Source organism: Centruroides sculpturatus, unplaced genomic scaffold (assembly GCF_000671375.1).
Source record: "Centruroides sculpturatus isolate CEXI.00-Female unplaced genomic scaffold, Cexi_2.0 scaffold263, whole genome shotgun sequence".
Taxonomy (NCBI): Eukaryota; Metazoa; Arthropoda; class Arachnida; order Scorpiones; family Buthidae; genus Centruroides; species Centruroides sculpturatus.
The window spans coordinates 238,707-259,959 of NW_019384587.1; the positions used below are offsets into that span (position 1 = coordinate 238,707).

Consider the following 21,253-nt stretch of genomic DNA (forward strand, 5'->3'; position numbering starts at 1 on the left):
TAAAAATATCAAAAAGCACTGTTCATTGAAGAATTTCAACAGCTCCACATATGAAATTTGATGCCTTCATGAAAAACCAACACTAACAAACACAAATTGGCAAGATGCAGTAGTGGGCTAAAGCTCACATGCTATGGAATGACCAATGGCTCTCAGTCCTTTTTAGTTATGAAAAGAAATTTAATTTGGACAGGCTAATTACTGGCATGATATTAGGAAAGAAGAGCAGAGTTTTTCAGCAAGCAACAGGGTGGGTGGTTCTGTTATAGTGTGAAACTGCTTTGGATTTAATAGTTTTATCAAATTTAGTAATTGTAACTGGTAGACAGACATGTAAAAGTTATCAAGAAGTCCTAAAAACTAATTCATTACCTATTGGAGAAAAAACTGGAGGACCTGATTGACTTTTCCAACTGGATGATGCCAGTATTCATTGTTTACACTCAACAACTAAGTGGCTTGAGTATCATAATATTCAAATTATGAAGTGGCCGGCAAGAAAGCCCAGACATTAATCCGATTGAGAACTTGTGGGGCATTCTTGCTCGAAAAATTTATGCTAATAACAGGCATTTTATGACTGTTTCAGGGCTTAAACAAGAAGTCATTGAGTGCTGGTTTCAAACAGATCTAGAAATCTAACACAAATTCAATTAAATCAATGCCTAATTGCATTTTTGAAGTCATTAAGCATAATGGCAGTTCTATTTCATATTAAAACAATTTTCACCAATTTATGTTATGAACTATTGCTCAAAGTTAAATTTATCTATATTTTTGGGACATCACAAAACAAATATTTTGTGTTTAACACTTCATGTAACTGTCAAATATTGTAAAAACAATTATATAACATTGTATTATGCTATAAATAAACAACAACAACAACTTGCATTGTTAATAAATACTTAATATTAAAAAAATAATAATAAAAATATAGATAGATTACCTATATCAGGTGTGTCAAACTTATTTAATTAAAGCCCTTAATTAAACAACGGGCCATTAATGCAATTGGTAAGATTCACACAGGCCACATCACATTTACAAATTTTGTTAAAATTATAATTTGGAGTACGAATGCAGGAATATAGATAGGGCAATTAGAACACAATATGTAGTTCAATGAATTAAACTCAACATTATATAATTTCTATAGTATTGCTTTTAACACATTTTAAACATGCTTTTAAACATTTATTTTATTTAAAATACATATTTATAAAACTAAAATTAATTGTTTTCACTGGAAACTTGCCAGAACTATCTTCCTCCTCCTAGTTTTGCAATATCTGGATTCAAAGACTGAGAACAATCTTCATTATGGCAGATAGATGTTTATCAATTAATTTTGATCTATAAGCTGTTTTATTTAATTTCAGAGCATCATGGCCTGCAAATCACTTCAGGGGCCGCCAGTTTGACACACCTGATCTATATGTTTGGGACACTGTAGAATATAGAATTATAATATAGGGAAATGTACCAAAATTTGCAATAAACTTCAAATTCAGAAAAAAACAAGAGAGCCTATTCTTAAATAACATGCTTTTTTGTTTTGAATTGAATTTGTATAGTATAGCAGAAAAAAAAATATTCAGCTATTATACATATATAAGATGATTATATTGTTTGTAAAACAACTAAACTTGTAAGAAAAAACAAGATATTCATTACAGGAGTACATGGAACAGAACATGAGGGAAGCAGAGGCCTTCATACTTCCAAAAACTAGAAGAATCAAATGTGACAAAAATCAGTAATACAGTGGGTGATCGGTTAACAAACTTAATCTGTTCCAAGACTTTGTTTGTTAAAAACCTATGGTAAATCGATAATCGGTTATGGGAATTTGATTAATTCGTTCTGGAGACTCCAAAAAATAAAATATATATACTTTTTTACTACGTTTATTTATATGTAATAGTAAAAATACATATATATGCAGTCTTGCATTTTTATTAGTCATGTTTTTTCCATTTGTGGGGGTTAAAGAATCTGTCCAATGTCAATTGCTTTTCTCTTTTCTTCAGGATTTTTCAGAAGTAATTAATAGTATCATAATTGTAGAGAAATTAACCTTATTCTGGTTTGGATGTCACTTGGATGATCATTGTTCTGACATCCTCCCACTCCTTCAAAAGATCTTTAGTAGCAGATGTCAACTCTCATCTTTCTCTTTAACAAAAAGAAAACACATCTTGCTGAGTTTCTTGGTAGTCTTCATTGAGAGTTCTTGGAATTCTTCTGTCATCAGATCAGTTTCAGGTTCCATTATGAGCTCTAAAATGCTCTTTATTTCTCAGATGTGATTTTCATTACTCCATTAGCAGCTTGAGACTTCTTGATATATCCTTTCATAGCTAAGATTGTGCCTACTGTAGACCTGTTCAAGCCATATTGCCTAGCAACATCAGACATCTTGGTGCCACTTTCTACCTTGGCTATTATCTCTTACTTGGTTTCTATGGTGAGCACAGTTCTTGACACTCCTCTTTTTAGGCTCCATAATATTATCAGTTTCTTTTTTAAATAAAAAGTTCAGAAAAGCACTTACAAAAATTCAGAGAACAGAAATTAACTAGCCCACAAAAAATTATTTAAATGCAAGGCCTGGATGAAATTCAAAATTTGGTATTAAAACATTAACAAATATCCAATGGAACTGTTAAACCTTTCATAAATAAACCCCTACGCAAAACTTAACAAGTGCCTGTCTGACAGTCTCGCAAAGACTACAAAAAATTATTTGTCAGAAAGGTAAACAAAAAGCTGGAATTACAAGGGAGAGTTTCAAGATTCGGAGGAATACTATCTGATCGGTTTCAGGTTGAGCATCAATGTTGATGTCTCCTGCACTCTGAAAGGTTTTGAATTGTTACCCAAAGACCAGGGAAAATCAATTGGTATTCGTTATTTTCTGTCACTTCTTTTTATGTTTGTTCAGTAAAGTGTTTGTCGTCCAACCACCCGCTGTTTATTCATTCAACTATTACACATTTATACAAAAATATTTTTAAAAATTAGAACAAACCCATAGAGCACAATATATATTAAGAAAAACTATAAAAATACAATCACCACCACCAAATGTATGTAGCAATGTATTTGACTGACTAATTCTATATATAAAAAATAAAAATCTATTTGATGATCTTGCAAGGATTATTCTGACAATTTTTTAATGTTTTATTTTCTGTTTTTTTCTTGTGTTATGTTTTGTTGTATTGGCTTCTGAGAAAGGCAATGTCATGAAGTCCTATTAAAAATAATATGTACTAAAATTTTATATTTAAATCATTTTGTGTTGCTATCATAATTCATGAGAACAATAAATAAAATAAAAGTACAATGCAGACCTTGGATTTAAATTAAAAAATTTTTTAAAACTTATAAAACTATTATTTAAAATTTATATTGAAGTGTACTTCAAAAAATATTTTTTGTTTGTAACTGAAAATCCTGATTGCAAAGGAAATAATGAAACAATAATTAAAGTTTGCAATAATATTTATTCTATGTTGTAAAATAATAATCACATTTGAAATGTATACCATACTAAGTGCAAATGGTGCCATTTATAGTTGAAAACTGGTTTAAAAGAATGAGAGCCAAATGACTGGAGGATTACTATATGTAAATTTCTAATTATTTTTGATAATGATCAGTATACAAGTACATAATATTGGTTTGTCTAAGAAAATTATAACTCATGTTTTCTTGCATGATTAAAAGCAACAGTTTTTTAAATTATGTGAAATTTAGCTTTGTCTTGCAGAGGTGAATAGTTCATATAGCATGACTACGATAATAAGATAAATGAAAATTTTAAATTGAATGTTTGCCAGATTGGTGATCTTGGTTGACAGGTATGAGCTCACTGATGCTAATTCTGGGCTTATTTAATATACAAATTTATGATATATGGTAAATTTGACAGATGAATTTAACTCTTTACTTAAAGATGGATTTCTTATAATATTTCAGTTCACTAATACTTTCAATAATATCTTCCAGAGCCCTGTAAATGAAAAAAATAATATATTAATTGATGGTTAAATACTAGAATCTTTTTTATGCTAATGAAATTGTACAAACCGATGTGTAGCCTTTTTTCTTAAACCTTCCTTATACTCTTCAGGATACCATCGTCTAACAAAATAATTTACTCTTTTATTTACATTCATTTTATCAAATAAAGCAACTGAAAATTTAATAAGACTAACCTGCACAATTCTTTGATTGTACTAACATCAACGATCCGATAGTGTAAATGCTTCATAAATTCAGGCATGAATTTTTCGAGAAATTTTTTATCTGCATGAATGGAATTCCCAGCCAATGGACATTTGCCTGGTGGTGTATGTTGACGAACAAAAGACAAAACTGCCATCTCTGCGGCCTGAAGAGTAACTTCGCTTTTTCTACTTTGCTCAGTCAGTCCTGACTAAAAAGTAATATATAATTATAATCAGATATAAAAAAAATTTTCTTATGTTTTTAAGATCTAAACTAATTTGATAGAATTAGCTGAATCATACAGAATTTAACAAACTGGATATAGTAATATATAGCAATATAAATTTTAGTATTTTCAGTTGTGCTAAGAATGTCATTAAAAAGAAATCATTTAATTCCACAAACTGTTTTAAATGTTTCCATTCTGATTTTTCAGTAATAAGTTCAAAACTTAATAGCTAGAACAAATCTTTTGATAAATCTTTTGATCTTACTAGCATAAATTTGAACTGCAGCCACCAGAAAAATACTACAGTAGAGCGTTGATTATCCAAATCAATTGGGGACTGGTGGGGTTGTTCGGAAGATCCATGTTTCGGATAACCGATTATGTACGAAAAAATATATTAATTTATCCTATCTTGACATTTTTCTCCATTGCGTGTCGCTTTACGTTGAATTTTCATCGATGTTAAGCCTAACGAAGACTATTGTATTGTTAAAAATTATTTTTTATTTTGTACGAATAAAATAAATATATTGAAAAATATAAAAACAATAAAAAATTATACTTCAGAAGTTAATTTAGTGTCAAAAACGTAAAATATTTGAGTAGCCCAAGACATAGCCAAAGATTGCAGCGCCAAAGCACTGGCAAAAATTTAAATTTGCCAACTGGAATTCTTTCGATGGATTGACTTTCGGATAATCGACGCTCTACTGTATTCAAAAAGCTGCATTTTGGAGTGTATTTCATATATTTTCAAATGCTAATTTTTCAAAGAATTATCAAATGTTAAATTTATTTTCATATAAATTAATAAGCATAAATGACAAATCATTTTTACTTATTCTTTCTTCTATATATGTAAACAATTACAGTGGTGCCTCGTATAACGTACGCCTCGAATAACGGACTTTCTGTTTGGCTGTTACGTGACTTGAGCAATGGACTGGTTGCGGACAACGGACTCCGTTCAGCAGTTACGTGAGGCGATTAATGGACTTCTACAAACAAGTGCGAATGATGTTTCCACTCTTTTGCTGTTGCCAATGACAATACAGTGATACCTCGACTTACGCTACCCCAACTTACGCGAACACGGAGTTATGCAATTTTCAAATCTCGTCGATTCGTCTTTTGTTTGAGCACCACACAACTCTTGATTACTCATTCCCTTCACACTATTGTTCAACTTACATGTTCGGACGTGTCGTGCGGAATTGACACATAGCTACAATTTATTTTGTGTTATTTATTTCTATGTTTGTTATATCTCGAGACTCCACACCACATAGAGAATCGAGAGACTCTATGTGGTGATTTCTTGTAACAATGAACGAATCAAAAGACGAGATAAGATTAACGAGAACATTTATTAGCTTACATACATCCGACTTGGATTTTACACACACTGAGAAATTATACCCCGACTTACGCGGTTATCGCTCGGTCCCACCTATCGCATAAGTTCGGGGTATTACTGTATGTTATTTTTATAATATATTAGTATTATTAGAATATATTATCAGTATATCTGAAGTACAGAGCGTTGGGATTAGGCTTGCTCCCTTGTTTATTAGGTACATCAATACAGTGCAGGGTATTTACATTTATTCAAGTGTTGTGCAAATCATGGCTTCTAAAAAACAGAAAAGTGATTTCAATTGAAACAATGCAAGAAATCATCAGAAGAAGTAAAAGTTGACAAAAACTTCCTTGTCGAATGGGGGGAGGTTCAGGAGTTTACCAACACTCATTATCCAAACAGAACTGAGGCCAACAGGATCAATGATCTCTACAATGACACTCTTGCCCTTCATTTCCGACAGGTGTTNATAATAAATAAAATGACAAACAGACCGGAAATTACTTTTTTTTTTCTGCGAGAAACTAGGCCCTAGAAGTCTCGATTCGTGCCTAGCCCAATTTTAACGTGTTCGCACCGTTTAACAACGACTCTTGCTCACCTGTTCCAACTAGACCGTGAAGTTAGAAGTGAGAGTTCTTCGTGGGAGGGCAAAACACATTCTTGGCCGGAAAAACTGTATCAGCAAACACTAAAATTTTATAAACGTGAAAATACAGTATATAAATAGGAAACGAACAAAACAATAAACAATAAGAGAAAAACAGTTTCTGTTTTTGTGACCTATGCAAGGATTTTTTTTTAATTTTTTAAAAAAGTTCCCACTCTTTCCTTGCATTGTCTATTGAAATGGCCTCCGTTGGATTCCAACCTCCTACCGAACATTTCAAACGGAGCTTAGTTATTATACAAAATTTTAATTTATAGAAATAAGATAGATACCTTTTAATTATAAGCTTACTAGTAATTTTTGTTCTTGAGTTAATCCAACTAAAAAAATAAAAAGAATTATCTTCAAATTTTAATTTATAGAAATTAGATAGATACCTTTTAATTATAAGCTTACTAGTAATTTTTGTTCTTGAGTTAATCCAACTAAAAAAATAAAAAGAATTATTGCTTAATAGTACTTTCACAATAACTTGGTGTTGCTGCAGTTTTTACCTTCTGTTCCATTACTGCAATTAGCTATTGCTAATTTGAATGCATGGGCATTGTGGTTAACATGTGTAAGTTATTTCTAGAAACAAATGGTTCTGTATCTCAAATATTTCAGTGACCCTCATATAATTACACTCATTTCTAAGAGAGAATTTGTAATATTTACTTAGAATAATATGTATATGGAAATATGTTTTCTAATTTAATTGAGAAAGAATGCAAAATCTAAGATTTAGGTACTGTACATAATTATCGTGTTCATAATAGTGTCTATTGAGAATGAGAAGGAATAGTTTCTTAACCTTGTAAAATATACCTATACAGGAAATTTTCATGTACTGTACAAAGTAGTTTTGCATAGAAGGTATCAAAATAAAGGTATTGATATGAAAATTATTAGTGTACATTGACTATATTTTTCTTTAATACACCAAATTTGGAATATATTATCTTGATTTTTACATTGATTATTTACTTATATTAATGTACATCTTTTAAAAAAATCTATATTTTTATCAAACCAACTAACATGGATACCCAGATTGAAAAAGCTGAAGCTGAACTTGCAAGTCATAGGAATAGGATTATTGTTGTCTATTCTTGGACAAACATAGCTTGATTGGTTTTATGATAAAATAAAAAAATCTAAGCTACAGTGTGTCCCAAGAGTATATATAATCAACATTTTACTGCTTTACAGAATTCTTAGGGATTTAAGAGAGATATAAATAATTTCATTTGTATATGCAAATTACTTTACACTGATTTTTGATAATTTCAAAATTAAAGATTATTATATTAATAATTTAACAACAAAAATATATTTTTGGCTGTCCCAAAGTATAGATAATAAAACAGAATTGTTAAATTTGAAACATAAACTTAAAATTACAAAAATAAAAATAAATGACATTTACTTTGTTGTCAAGTAGTAATTAAAATATTGAATCTAAACTTACCAAAATTCCACATGGAAGAGAGTTTAGTATGGAAGAAATTGCATGAATATGGAAATTAAAAGCAGAAGGTAGACACTGCAAGGAAATGAACAGATGTACTCCTGGAATTTATAAAATTTTGAAACACTCATCACTAATACCTTCTAAACATCGATCAGGAAGGCTCAAAATTGTATCTAAAAGGGATGGTAATTGAATTGTGCCTCTTGCATCACAACAGGATAAATCAGTTTATCAAATTTTGTGTGAAAGTGGATTAAAAATATCAAAAAGCACTGTTCATTGAAGAATTTCAACAGCTCCACATATGAAATTTGATGCCTTCATGAAAAACCAACACTAACAAACACAAATTGGCAAGATGCAGTAGTGGGCTAAAGCTCACATGCTATGGAATGACCAATGGCTCTCAGTCCTTTTTAGTTATGAAAAGAAATTTAATTTGGACAGGCTAATTACTGGCATGATATTAGGAAAGAAGAGCAGAGTTTTTCAGCAAGCAACAGGGTGGGTGGTTCTGTTATAGTGTGAAACTGCTTTGGATTTAATAGTTTTATCAAATTTAGTAATTGTAACTGGTAGACAGACATGTAAAAGTTATCAAGAAGTCCTAAAAACTAATTCATTACCTATTGGAGAAAAAACTGGAGGACCTGATTGACTTTTCCAACTGGATGATGCCAGTATTCATTGTTTACACTCAACAACTAAGTGGCTTGAGTATCATAATATTCAAATTATGAAGTGGCCGGCAAGAAAGCCCAGACATTAATCCGATTGAGAACTTGTGGGGCATTCTTGCTCGAAAAATTTATGCTAATAACAGGCATTTTATGACTGTTTCAGGGCTTAAACAAGAAGTCATTGAGTGCTGGTTTCAAACAGATCTAGAAATCTAACAAAATTCAATTAAATCAATGCCTAATTGCATTTTTGAAGTCATTAAGCATAATGGCAGTTCTATTTCATATTAAAACAATTTTCACCAATTTATATGTTTGGGACACTGTAGAATATAGAATTATAATATAGGGAAATGTACCAAAATTTGCAATAAACTTCAAATTCAGAAAAAAACAAGAGAGCCTATTCTTAAATAACATGCTTTTTTGTTTTGAATTGAATTTGTATAGTATAGCAGAAAAAAAAAATATTCAGCTATTATACATATATAAGATGATTATATTGTTTGTAAAACAACTAAACTTGTAAGAAAAAACAAGATATTCATTACAGGAGTACATGGAACAGAACATGAGGGAAGCAGAGGCCTTCATACTTCCAAAAACTAGAAGAATCAAATGTGACAAAAATCAGTAATACAGTGGGTGATCGGTTAACAAACTTAATCTGTTCCAAGACTTTGTTTGTTAAAAACCTATGGTAAATCGATAATCGGTTATGGGAATTTGATTAATTCGTTCTGGAGACTCCAAAAAATAAAATATATATACTTTTTTACTACGTTTATTTATATGTAATAGTAAAAATACATATATATGCAGTCTTGCATTTTTATTAGTCATGTTTTTTCCATTTGTGGGGGTTAAAGAATCTGTCCAATGTCAATTGCTTTTCTCTTTTCTTCAGGATTTTTCAGAAGTAATTAATAGTATCATAATTGTAGAGAAATTAACCTTATTCTGGTTTGGATGTCACTTGGATGATCATTGTTCTGACATCCTCCCACTCCTTCAAAAGATCTTTAGTAGCAGATGTCAACTCTCATCTTTCTCTTTAACAAAAAGAAAACACATCTTGCTGAGTTTCTTGGTAGTCTTCATTGAGAGTTCTTGGAATTCTTCTGTCATCAGATCAGTTTCAGGTTCCATTATGAGCTCTAAAATGCTCTTTATTTCTCAGATGTGATTTTCATTACTCCATTAGCAGCTTGAGACTTCTTGATATATCCTTTCATAGCTAAGATTGTGCCTACTGTAGACCTGTTCAAGCCATATTGCCTAGCAACATCAGACATCTTGGTGCCACTTTCTACCTTGGCTATTATCTCTTACTTGGTTTCTATGGTGAGCACAGTTCTTGACACTCCTCTTTTTAGGCTCCATAATATTATCAGTTTCTTTTTTAAATAAAAAGTTCAGAAAAGCACTTACAAGAATTCAGAGAACAGAAATTAACTAGCCCACAAAAAATTATTTAAATGCAAGGCCTGGATGAAATTCAAAATTTGGTATTAAAACATTAACAAATATCCAATGGAACTGTTAAACCTTTCATAAATAAACCCCTACGCAAAACTTAACAAGTGCCTGTCTGACAGTCTCGCAAAGACTACAAAAAATTATTTGTCAGAAAGGTAAACAAAAAGCTGGAATTACAAGGGAGAGTTTCAAGATTCGGAGGAATACTATCTGATCGGTTTCAGGTTGAGCATCAATGTTGATGTCTCCTGCACTCTGAAAGGTTTTGAATTGTTACCCAAAGACCAGGGAAAATCAATTGGTATTCGTTATTTTCTGTCACTTCTTTTTATGTTTGTTCAGTAAAGTGTTTGTTGTCCAACCACCCGCTGTTTATTCATTCAACTATTACACATTTATACAAAAATATTTTTAAAAATTAGAACAAACCCATAGAGCACAATATATATTAAAAAAAACTATAAAAATACAATCACCACCACCAAATGTATGTAGCAATGTATTTGACTGACTAATTCTATATATAAAAAATAAAAATCTATTTGATGATCTTGCAAGGATTATTCTGACAATTTTTTAATGTTTTATTTTCTGTTTTTTTCTTGTGTTATGTTTTGTTGTATTGGCTTCTGAGAAAGGCAATGTCATGAAGTCCTATTAAAAATAATATGTACTAAAATTTTATATTTAAATCATTTTGTGTTGCTATCATAATTCATGAGAACAATAAATAAAATAAAAGTACAATGCAGACCTTGGATTTAAATTAAAAAATTTTTTAAAACTTATAAAACTATTATTTAAAATTTATATTGAAGTGTACTTCAAAAAATATTTTTTGTTTGTAACTGAAAATCCTGATTGCAAAGGAAATAATGAAACAATAATTAAAGTTTGCAATAATATTTATTCTATGTTGTAAAATAATAATCACATTTGAAATGTATACCATACTAAGTGCAAATGGTGCCATTTATAGTTGAAAACTGGTTTAAAAGAATGAGAGCCAAATGACTGGAGGATTACTATATGTAAATTTCTAATTATTTTTGATAATGATCAGTATACAAGTACATAATATTGGTTTGTCTAAGAAAATTATAACTCATGTTTTCTTGCATGATTAAAAGCAACAGTTTTTTAAATTATGTGAAATTTAGCTTTGTCTTGCAGAGGTGAATAGTTCATATAGCATGACTACGATAATAAGATAAATGAAAATTTTAAATTGAATGTTTGCCAGATTGGTGATCTTGGTTGACAGGTATGAGCTCACTGATGCTAATTCTGGGCTTATTTAATATACAAATTTATGATATATGGTAAATTTGACAGATGAATTTAACTCTTTACTTAAAGATGGATTTCTTATAATATTTCAGTTCACTAATACTTTCAATAATATCTTCCAGAGCCCTGTAAATGAAAAAAATAATATATTAATTGATGGTTAAATACTAGAATCTTTTTTATGCTAATGAAATTGTACAAACCGATGTGTAGCCTTTTTTCTTAAACCTTCCTTATACTCTTCAGGATACCATCGTCTAACAAAATAATTTACTCTTTTATTTACATTCATTTTATCAAATAAAGCAACTGAAAATTTAATAAGACTAACCTGCACAATTCTTTGATTGTACTAACATCAACGATCCGATAGTGTAAATGCTTCATAAATTCAGGCATGAATTTTTCGAGAAATTTTTTATCTGCATGAATGGAATTCCCAGCCAATGGACATTTGCCTGGTGGTGTATGTTGACGAACAAAAGACAAAACTGCCATCTCTGCGGCCTGAAGAGTAACTTCGCTTTTTCTACTTTGCTCAGTCAGTCCTGACTAAAAAGTAATATATAATTATAATCAGATATAAAAAAAATTTTCTTATGTTTTTAAGATCTAAACTAATTTGATAGAATTAGCTGAATCATACAGAATTTAACAAACTGGATATAGTAATATATAGCAATATAAATTTTAGTATTTTCAGTTGTGCTAAGAATGTCATTAAAAAGAAATCATTTAATTCCACAAACTGTTTTAAATGTTTCCATTCTGATTTTTCAGTAATAAGTTCAAAACTTAATAGCTAGAACAAATCTTTTGATAAATCTTTTGATCTTACTAGCATAAATTTGAACTGCAGCCACCAGAAAAATACTACAGTAGAGCGTTGATTATCCAAATCAATTGGGGACTGGTGGGGTTGTTCGGAAGATCCATGTTTCGGATAACCGATTATGTACGAAAAAATATATTAATTTATCCTATCTTGACATTTTTCTCCATTGCGTGTCGCTTTACGTTGAATTTTCATCGATGTTAAGCCTAACGAAGACTATTGTATTGTTAAAAATTATTTTTTATTTTGTACGAATAAAATAAATATATTGAAAAATATAAAAACAATAAAAAATTATACTTCAGAAGTTAATTTAGTGTCAAAAACGTAAAATATTTGAGTAGCCCAAGACATAGCCAAAGATTGCAGCGCCAAAGCACTGGCAAAAATTTAAATTTGCCAACTGGAATTCTTTCGATGGATTGACTTTCGGATAATCGACGCTCTACTGTATTCAAAAAGCTGCATTTTGGAGTGTATTTCATATATTTTCAAATGCTAATTTTTCAAAGAATTATCAAATGTTAAATTTATTTTCATATAAATTAATAAGCATAAATGACAAATCATTTTTACTTATTCTTTCTTCTATATATGTAAACAATTACAGTGGTGCCTCGTATAACGTACGCCTCGAATAACGGACTTTCTGTTTGGCTGTTACGTGACTTGAGCAACGGACTCCGTTCGGCAGTTACGTGAGGCGATTAATGGACTTCTACAAACAAGTGCGAATGATGTTTCCACTCTTTTGCTGTTGCCAATGACAATACAGTGATACCTCGACTTACGCTACCCCAACTTACGCGAACACGGAGTTATGCAATTTTCAAATCTCGTCGATTCGTCTTTTGTTTGAGCACCACACAACTCTTGATTACTCATTCCCTTCACACTATTGTTCAACTTACATGTTCGGACGTGTCGTGCGGAATTGACACATAGCTACAATTTATTTTGTGTTATTTATTTCTATGTTTGTTATATCTCGAGACTCCACACCACATAGAGAATCGAGAGACTCTATGTGGTGATTTCTTGTAACAATGAACGAATCAAAAGACGAGATAAGATTAACGAGAACATTTATTAGCTTACATACATCCGACTTGGATTTTACACACACTGAGAAATTATACCCCGACTTACGCGGTTATCGCTCGGTCCCACCTATCGCATAAGTTCGGGGTATTACTGTATGTTATTTTTATAATATATTAGTATTATTAGAATATATTATCAGTATATCTGAAGTACAGAGCGTTGGGATTAGGCTTGCTCCCTTGTTTATTAGGTACATCAATACAGTGCAGGGTATTTACATTTATTCAAGTGTTGTGCAAATCATGGCTTCTAAAAAACAGAAAAGTGATTTCAATTGAAACAATGCAAGAAATCATCAGAAGAAGTAAAAGTTGACAAAAACTTCCTTGTCGAATGGGGGGAGGTTCAGGAGTTTACCAACACTCATTATCCAAACAGAACTGAGGCCAACAGGATCAATGATCTCTACAATGACACTCTTGCCCTTCATTTCCAACAGGTGTTGAAGAAGAGAAAGAAACAGACCATCTTGGACATGTTTTTAAGAAGCCAGCAGGGAAAAAACAAAGAATGGAACAAGAGGAGTTGACCCCGCAAGCTCCAGTAGCCTCTCCTGAATCTGAATCCGATTAAAAAACAATAAAAAAAAAAAGACCCGCTGCAATGTGTAAAAAGTCTGTATCTGTATGAATGTGTGAAGAAAGTGTTCCTCCACTTCCTCCTCACAACATCTGACTACCTGGCATAATTGGTGACTGCTCCATTTTCATTTTTTTATGGTACAGTACGGTTATTTTATGCTGCGGAACAAATTATATGTTTTAACATGTATTTCTATGGGAAAATGCATTTCGTATAACGGACTATTCACTTAACGGACGTGCACCTGGAACGGATTATGTACGTTATACGAGGCACCACTGTATATGCTTTTCCTATAATTTTGTTTGAAAATAAAAATTACCTAAAAACTTTACACAATGCATTTGAAATCAGACTTATACATAAATGTCTTAGAAAATATGACTAAAATTATACATAATTTGAAAGTTATTTTAAATATAGTTTGTTTAACTTATTTTTGCCATTACAACTGCTATATTATGACTGAAGTTTAAACTAAACTAGTCAAATTATTCTCCTGTTTAAGAGTTACTGTATTCCTTACCATTAATTTAAATGTAAAAAAAAATCAATCGCATTACATTGACAGTTATCACTATGGGTGTGGGCAATAACTGCTATGCAGATTTCTTTTACGTTTCTAAACGGAAATTTAATAATGTTAAGATGCAAGTTAATGATTTACATTTCAGGTTTTCTTGTAATACTAAAGCTGGCATGCTATCAGGATATTTCATGTAGAACAACTTTGATAAGTTTCTTGAAATGACAAAGACAAAACAAAAATGCTTATATTATTCTGCAAAATGAATTTATAAGTAGATATTTATCATGAAGATCATTTAACAGCAAGCAAAAATAATGTATAGGTGTTTTTATCTGTAATTGTTACAATACAATTCAATAAAAAAACTGTTTTTAAATTAAAATCTGATTTGTAATTTTATCAAGTATTTCAACATTACAGTATTGCAAGACTTCAAATTTTCAGTGCAAAAATTTTGGTAAAACATATTAATTTATCAATAACAAGAAAACTATTAATCTAGGATAAATACTCATATCTAGAACAGAAGTTTAAAATTTTTTACAACAAAATTTGAAGGTGCATAAAATTTTGTTTAACAAAGTAGATACTTTTTGGTTACTAGATATAAAAGATTAAGTAATGATGTTCATCCAGTGTATAAGTTGCAATCTAAATTTGTATTAAAAAATTGCTATTATAAAATGCTATATTAGTTCTATAAAAATTAACACACATTATTGTCAAACAATAAAAAATATATGAAATAGGTCAACATACTGCAGCCTAATTTAAAGTCAAATTAAAAATATATACAGTGGAACCTTGGTATACGTCTGCTTTAGAATACATCCAATTCAGAATACGTCCTGTTTGGACAAAACAAATTTTGCTCGGTATACAACTTTTGTTCGGTATACGACTTAATTCAATTATACGCGCCATCTATGAACAAGTAGCAGTATCGGTGTACTACACTAGACTAGACGTTCGCGGTGCTACGGTTTATAACTTTGTTAAATTTCTTCTGATTTTAATTTGTAAGTAACATTTTATTATTTTTATTAATCATGAATTGCAAAAGGGCAACAGAAAAATAAAAAAATGACTAGAATCACAACGGAACTGAAAAAAGAGATTGTTGAGAAATATGAAGGTGGCACGCATGTTCGAGATTTAACGAGATTTAACTGTTGCATTCCGTATTCCGAGAACGACGATATCGACAATTGTGAAAAATAAAGACATTATTAAATTTGCTAACGTTGCGAAAGGGGTTAAATCAATTTCTAAACAGAGATCGAAAACATTAGATCATGTCAAGAAATTGCTTTTGCTTTGGATAACTGAAAAACAGTGTGCCGGTGACAGTGTATCGGAAAAAATTATTTGCGAGAAAGTTAAAAGGATACATGCTGATCTCATGAAAAATCAAGCAGAGACTAGTGAGGAAAGTGAGGTGTTTAAAGCCAGCCATTTTTTTTACATGAGAATGGATTAATCATTTTTATATTACTTCTTACGGAAAAGGTTGGTTTGGTATATGTCCTATTCGGTACAAGTCCAAACACCAGGAATGGATTAAGGTCGTATACCAAGGTTCCACTGTACTTTAAAACAGAATATCATCTGCATACTGTATGTAGAATGAAAAACATTTTAAAATTTAACTTTAAAAAAATGCTGTTGTTATTTTCAAATTATATTGAGTATATTTTCAATATACTCAATATAATTTATATCTTGGGAGTATCATTTTTCATCATTTGTAGCAAGTTTTAACAGAAAAGATTAAGGAACTATATGACTACGACCCTAAGATCTTAACAGAAGTTAACGCACGAGTAATAACGTTGGCCGNTTATATTGAGTATATTTTCAATATACTCAATATAATTTATATCTTGGGAGTATCATTTTTCATCATTTGTAGCAAGTTTTAACAGAAAAGATTAAGTTTATAACAGTTTTTCTGATCAGAAATTGTTTTTCCATAAGAAACAAATTAAAAAAATAAATCAATCAGTTCTTTGCTATATTAAAAGTAAGTGAGAGGACAATTTCAGTGGGAGAGGTATTAGTCTTCTCTACCATCCCAGATTATTTTGAAATAATGCTGAAAGAAGAGTAATGAGAGAAAGAACTGACCTTCAAAGCATTGTAAATAGACCATAAAAAATATCATCCCTTTTTCTTGTAATTATGGTTAATTTATACAATCATTATTTGTTTGTTTTGTATAAAAAAGAAATACAGCAGATTCTTATTAGTGTCAATCTGTGGGACTGCCTGTAAAGGCTGACAGTAACCAAAAACTAATCTTAGCAAGTACAGTCATACCCCGGACTTACGCGATAGGTGGGACCGAGCAATAACCGCATAAGTCGAATTCGCGTAAGTCGGGGTATAATTTTGCATATAAATACATACAAATTATTTTTAATTGGGACCGGAGACTAAAGAAAACAATAATTTAGAAAAAAAAATGTTTAATAAAATCTTAGATAATACATACGTATAACAAATTATATTATTAAAATCGTAAACCTAAGTTATTTTGATGTAGAAGGCTTCATAAAATCTAACAAATTCGTCTGACGGCTCAAAGATTTTTTTTTCTCCCGCAAAATTTCCTCGTAGCACGCTAATAATTTTTTTTATTTCTCGTTTTGTAGAAGAAATGCGCTCTTCGTTGGAGTCTATATTTTCTAAAATTTGTAACCCCTTTTCAATAAAACTGAGGCCTTCTGTCAATTTTCCAACCGTCATTCGATCTTCTGATTGAACTGGATCTAAAGAATCAAGTTCTTCAATGTCTTGCTCTTGCTCACACATTTCTATGAGCTCATCAATTGTCAGTTCCTGATTGTGGGAATCCAGCAGTTCTCGAACGTCATCACTATCCACTTCTAAATTTATTTGCCTGGCAAGATCGACAACTTCTTCAATCACATTACCAATTTCATCAGGCTCTGGCACTGATTCCGCCTGAGTTTCAGTGGTGAAAAAAAAGGACACAGTTTTTTCCAGATGCCATTTAAAGATTTTTGTGAAACTTCATTCCAAGATTGTCCAATGATTCTCACTGCATCTAAAACATTGAATTGTTTCCAAAAGTCTTTAACAGAGAGCTCGTTGTTTTGTCTCATAGCTTCATGCAGATATACAAACGATCGTCTCGTGTAATAAGCTTTGAATGTTTTGATGACTCCCTGATCCATCGGTTGAAGCAAGCTGGTTGTATTTGGTGGCAAAAATACAACTTTCACACGTGGGTCAAAATTAGTTAAAGTTGCAGGGGGATGACCTGGTGCGTTGTCGATTATTAGCATCACTTTAAATGAAATTTGTTTAGATTGGCAATAACGTTCGACTTCAGGTATGAAGTGATGACCAAACCAGTCCTCAAAAAGGGAAGCTGTCACCCAAGCCTTACGATTCGACTTCCAAATCACAGGCAAGCCAGCTTTAGATTTATTTTTCAATGCTCTTGGATTTTCCGAGCGATAAACTAAGAGAGGTTTTAACTTACAATCACCAGCTGCATTCGCGCCAACCATCACCGTCAATCGATCTTTGGCGGCCTTAAAACCTGGAAAGGTTTTCTCTTCACGCGCGATAAAAGTTCTTTTAGGCATCTTCTTCCAGAACAGGCCAGTCTCATCTACGTTGAATATGGTTTGGCTGGTATAGCCACCTTCATCTATCATAGCTTTGAATTTCTCTGGATAGTAAGACGCAGCCTCTTTATCAGCACTTGCCGCCTCTCCACTTTCTGCAATGCTATGCCAATTACAGCGACTTTTGAATCGGTTGAACCAACCGTTACTAGTTTTAAACTCTTCATCTTTAGCCACCTCTCCAGCATCCTCTTTCAATCTCTCAAAAATCAGCTTAGCTTGAGAGCACACAGTGTTCTGATCAACAGGACAATTTTTCACATTTACTTGATTATCACACCATAATTTTAACATTGTTTCCATCTCAGCGATAATACCGTGACGTTTACGAATGATGCTTGAATTTAAAGATTGAGCATTTTTTACAGCTTCGAGAATTTTTTCTTTACCTTTTATAATTGTTCTGACCGTCGATTCCGGTAGATCAAACTTCTTTGCCAATTCACAAATTTTCATTTTTGTATCGAAGTCTTTAATAATGTTAACTTTACATTCCAAAGATAAAGTTTTTCTTTTCTTGTTTGATGCAGAAGAATCAGTTCTACTTCGTTTGGATGACATAGTAGTGTGTTAAGATTAATCATATTCGTTATTGTAAACCGCGCTTAAGTTAGGCGCCATCTGTTCATTTCTTTTGTACTCGTATGTCCGACAATCAAAAGACCGCTTGGGATCGAGTTTGTTTATAATTTGAAAGGTAATCTTGTCAGTTTTATATACAAAAGGTAAATTGTTTACAAAATGAGTCTTTGTTTATTATCTGATAAATGTATACTTTTTTCATCAATTGTTCACGATTGCACATGCCTTTTGTGTAAAATCCAAGTCGGATGTATGTAAGCTAATAAATGTTTTCGTTAATCTTATCTCACCTTTTGGTTCGTTAACGGTTACAAGAAATCACCACATAGAGACTCTCAAGTCTCCATAGATATAACAAACAGAAATAAATTACACAAAATAAATTGTAGCTATGCGTCGATTCTGCGCGACACGTCCGAACATTAAGCTGAACAATAATGTGGGGGGGAGTGAATAATCGAGAGTTGTGTGGCGCTCAAACAAAAGACGAATCAACGAGATTTGAAAATCGCGTAACTCCGGGTTCGCATAAGTCAGGGTAGCGTAAGTCAGGGTATGACTGTATTACAAAATATCAATTTCAAAGAAAGTAAGTATATAGATAGATTTGGTAATATTTCATTGTAAGACTACAGTTTCTGTTTTCAGATAAATTTTTTCAAAGAATCACAGAAATGCCAAAGTAATTGCCAATGCTTATAAGAAGAAAGACTACAGAGATATTTAAAAAAAGCAGTTTTTCAAAAATCTGTTAAGAAAAAACACCAATTCTTCATAAGTATGGTTTTGTCAATGTATTCATCTAAGTTATCAATGTAAGAAAATGCATATTCAGAATTTCTTACAGTCAATAGTATGAACATTTTTTTAAACAACTGCTATATCATCATACCTTAGTTGTCAACTTCATCACTTTCCTGATTTTCATTGTTTATAAATAGTTGTTAATTTACACACTGACACATCAAAAATGAAAATTCTTTATACAATCCTACAATAAAAGCAATACACAATAGGCCACTTTCATAAGTTATAATTAATATAATTGTGAGAAGCCAGACAAATTAAAACAAAATTATTCAAAATATTGATAGAAACTTCAAGCTGACTTTATCTGTAGCAGATGCATGTCAACTTTCACACCTGAGAGTTTCCTCTTAAAGCGTTCTCAGTATCAAAAATGACGTTTTCTGTGACCTTTTAATCTCCTGTCTGGAGTTTGCTGTTATAAAATACTGATGAATGGCCAATTTGGGCAGTCATTGCCAGTTCCTCAAAAGGTCTAGTCATGTCTTGTGTATCACCTACTTCACCTATGAACATATCTACTTCATTAATGGATATATTACTTAGCCTCTCCAGATGAAGATATCACTTATTTTCCTCTCAGATATCAAACTGTCTGAACCAAAGATCTGCTACCAAAGACGAACTCTCCAGATTTGGAATGTTCCAACTGGATGGGTCTGGACAACTTCTTTTCAACAAATGTTAATTCAATAACCTCAGGTATTTACCAACACGTGGTTTATTGTAAACTTTCTCGCATAAAGACTCTTGACGGCAAAATGTATATCCTCTATCAAATAAACAGGTATTTGTTTTTAACCAAAAAAGACACAGTCTTTTTGTTTTTTTTTTTTTATTTGTGGTTTTAGGCCCCTTACTGCTCAGAGAGCACAAAGAGGCCAAATAAAAGACACAGTCTGTCCAAAAATATTTTTTGAAGCCACCATTTATTCTATTCACATGTTCCAGAACACCTTCGACGACCTAACCTTTCTTTAGAGGCTACTAGGCTGTCAAGTTAAAATATTCCTTAAAAAAAATAATAATAATAATAAAATATCCAATTAAAACAATAAAGCAAAAAGTTGGAACTGGCAGTCTTACAGACATCTTGAGTTTTCATCCTGTCCAGTTAGGGAATTTCAGACCATTATATCCACTTGATAAGTGCACTGTTAAATGTAGATTTTGGTGAAGTCTCTCTGGTGACAAATTATTTTGAGAAATTTTTATTTGTGACTTTGTCTTTGATTGTCTGTGTCTTTTTTGATTAAATTAAATTATCATCCAGCAAAATTCTACAGTTCTGAGTGCTTTTCTTCTGCCACGCTGTCTCTTAGACTTCCTCCATCCAGAATCCGATCATCCGTGTGAACCAATGATAACCTAAATAAACAGCCATCATGGCTTCTGTTTCAATCAGAAAGGACACAGTGGTGTCTTCCTGATGCGGTATCAATGACGTGGAACTGACCCTGCAGTCACACGATTGTTGTAAGATGAAACTTTTAAACCCCTTAAAAAAATTCTAGTGGCCACCAGCACACAAAATACTTCTAAGTGTCAACCTCTGATTATAATAAACACTAGGTTGTGGTAAAATAGAAAAAAATTTTATAATAATTTTTAAACAAAATTTATATGAATAATAATTGTGACAATAGAAAAAATTTACTTGTTGCAACAAGGTTGACTATTATAACATTTAGAATTGCACAATAAAAATGATGGTTTGCACGAACATAAAACCCCCAAGATTTTTTAATCATGCCA

The 21,253-nt window shown here is 31.5% G+C and overlaps 2 protein-coding genes across 3 annotated transcripts in view; both read right to left on the minus strand.

The window, feature by feature from the left end:
* Positions 1-3,177: 3,177 nt before the first annotated feature.
* LOC111624675 (oligoribonuclease, mitochondrial-like) lies at positions 3,178-4,481 on the minus strand. The gene is made up of 3 exons (XM_023367585.1): positions 4,227-4,481; positions 4,099-4,152; positions 3,178-4,021 (listed from the first exon to the last, which is right to left on the minus strand). The coding sequence occupies exons 1-3, from the start codon at positions 4,391-4,393 to the stop codon at positions 3,955-3,957; spliced, it is 288 nt and encodes a 95-aa protein (XP_023223353.1). The 5' UTR covers positions 4,394-4,481; the 3' UTR covers positions 3,178-3,954.
* A 6,201-nt stretch (positions 4,482-10,682) lies between these two features.
* The window catches only part of LOC111624653 (oligoribonuclease, mitochondrial-like), a 32,975-nt gene continuing 22,404 nt past the window's right edge, over positions 10,683-21,253 (minus strand). For both annotated transcript variants that reach the window (XM_023367559.1, XM_023367558.1), the window contains 3 exons: positions 11,732-11,952; positions 11,604-11,657; positions 10,683-11,526 (listed from right to left, as the gene is read on the minus strand). In XM_023367559.1, coding sequence (XP_023223327.1) covers positions 11,460-11,526; positions 11,604-11,657; positions 11,732-11,952 — 342 coding nt within the window. In that variant the 3' untranslated portion in view covers positions 10,683-11,459. The remainder of the gene's footprint in view (positions 11,527-11,603; positions 11,658-11,731; positions 11,953-21,253) is intronic.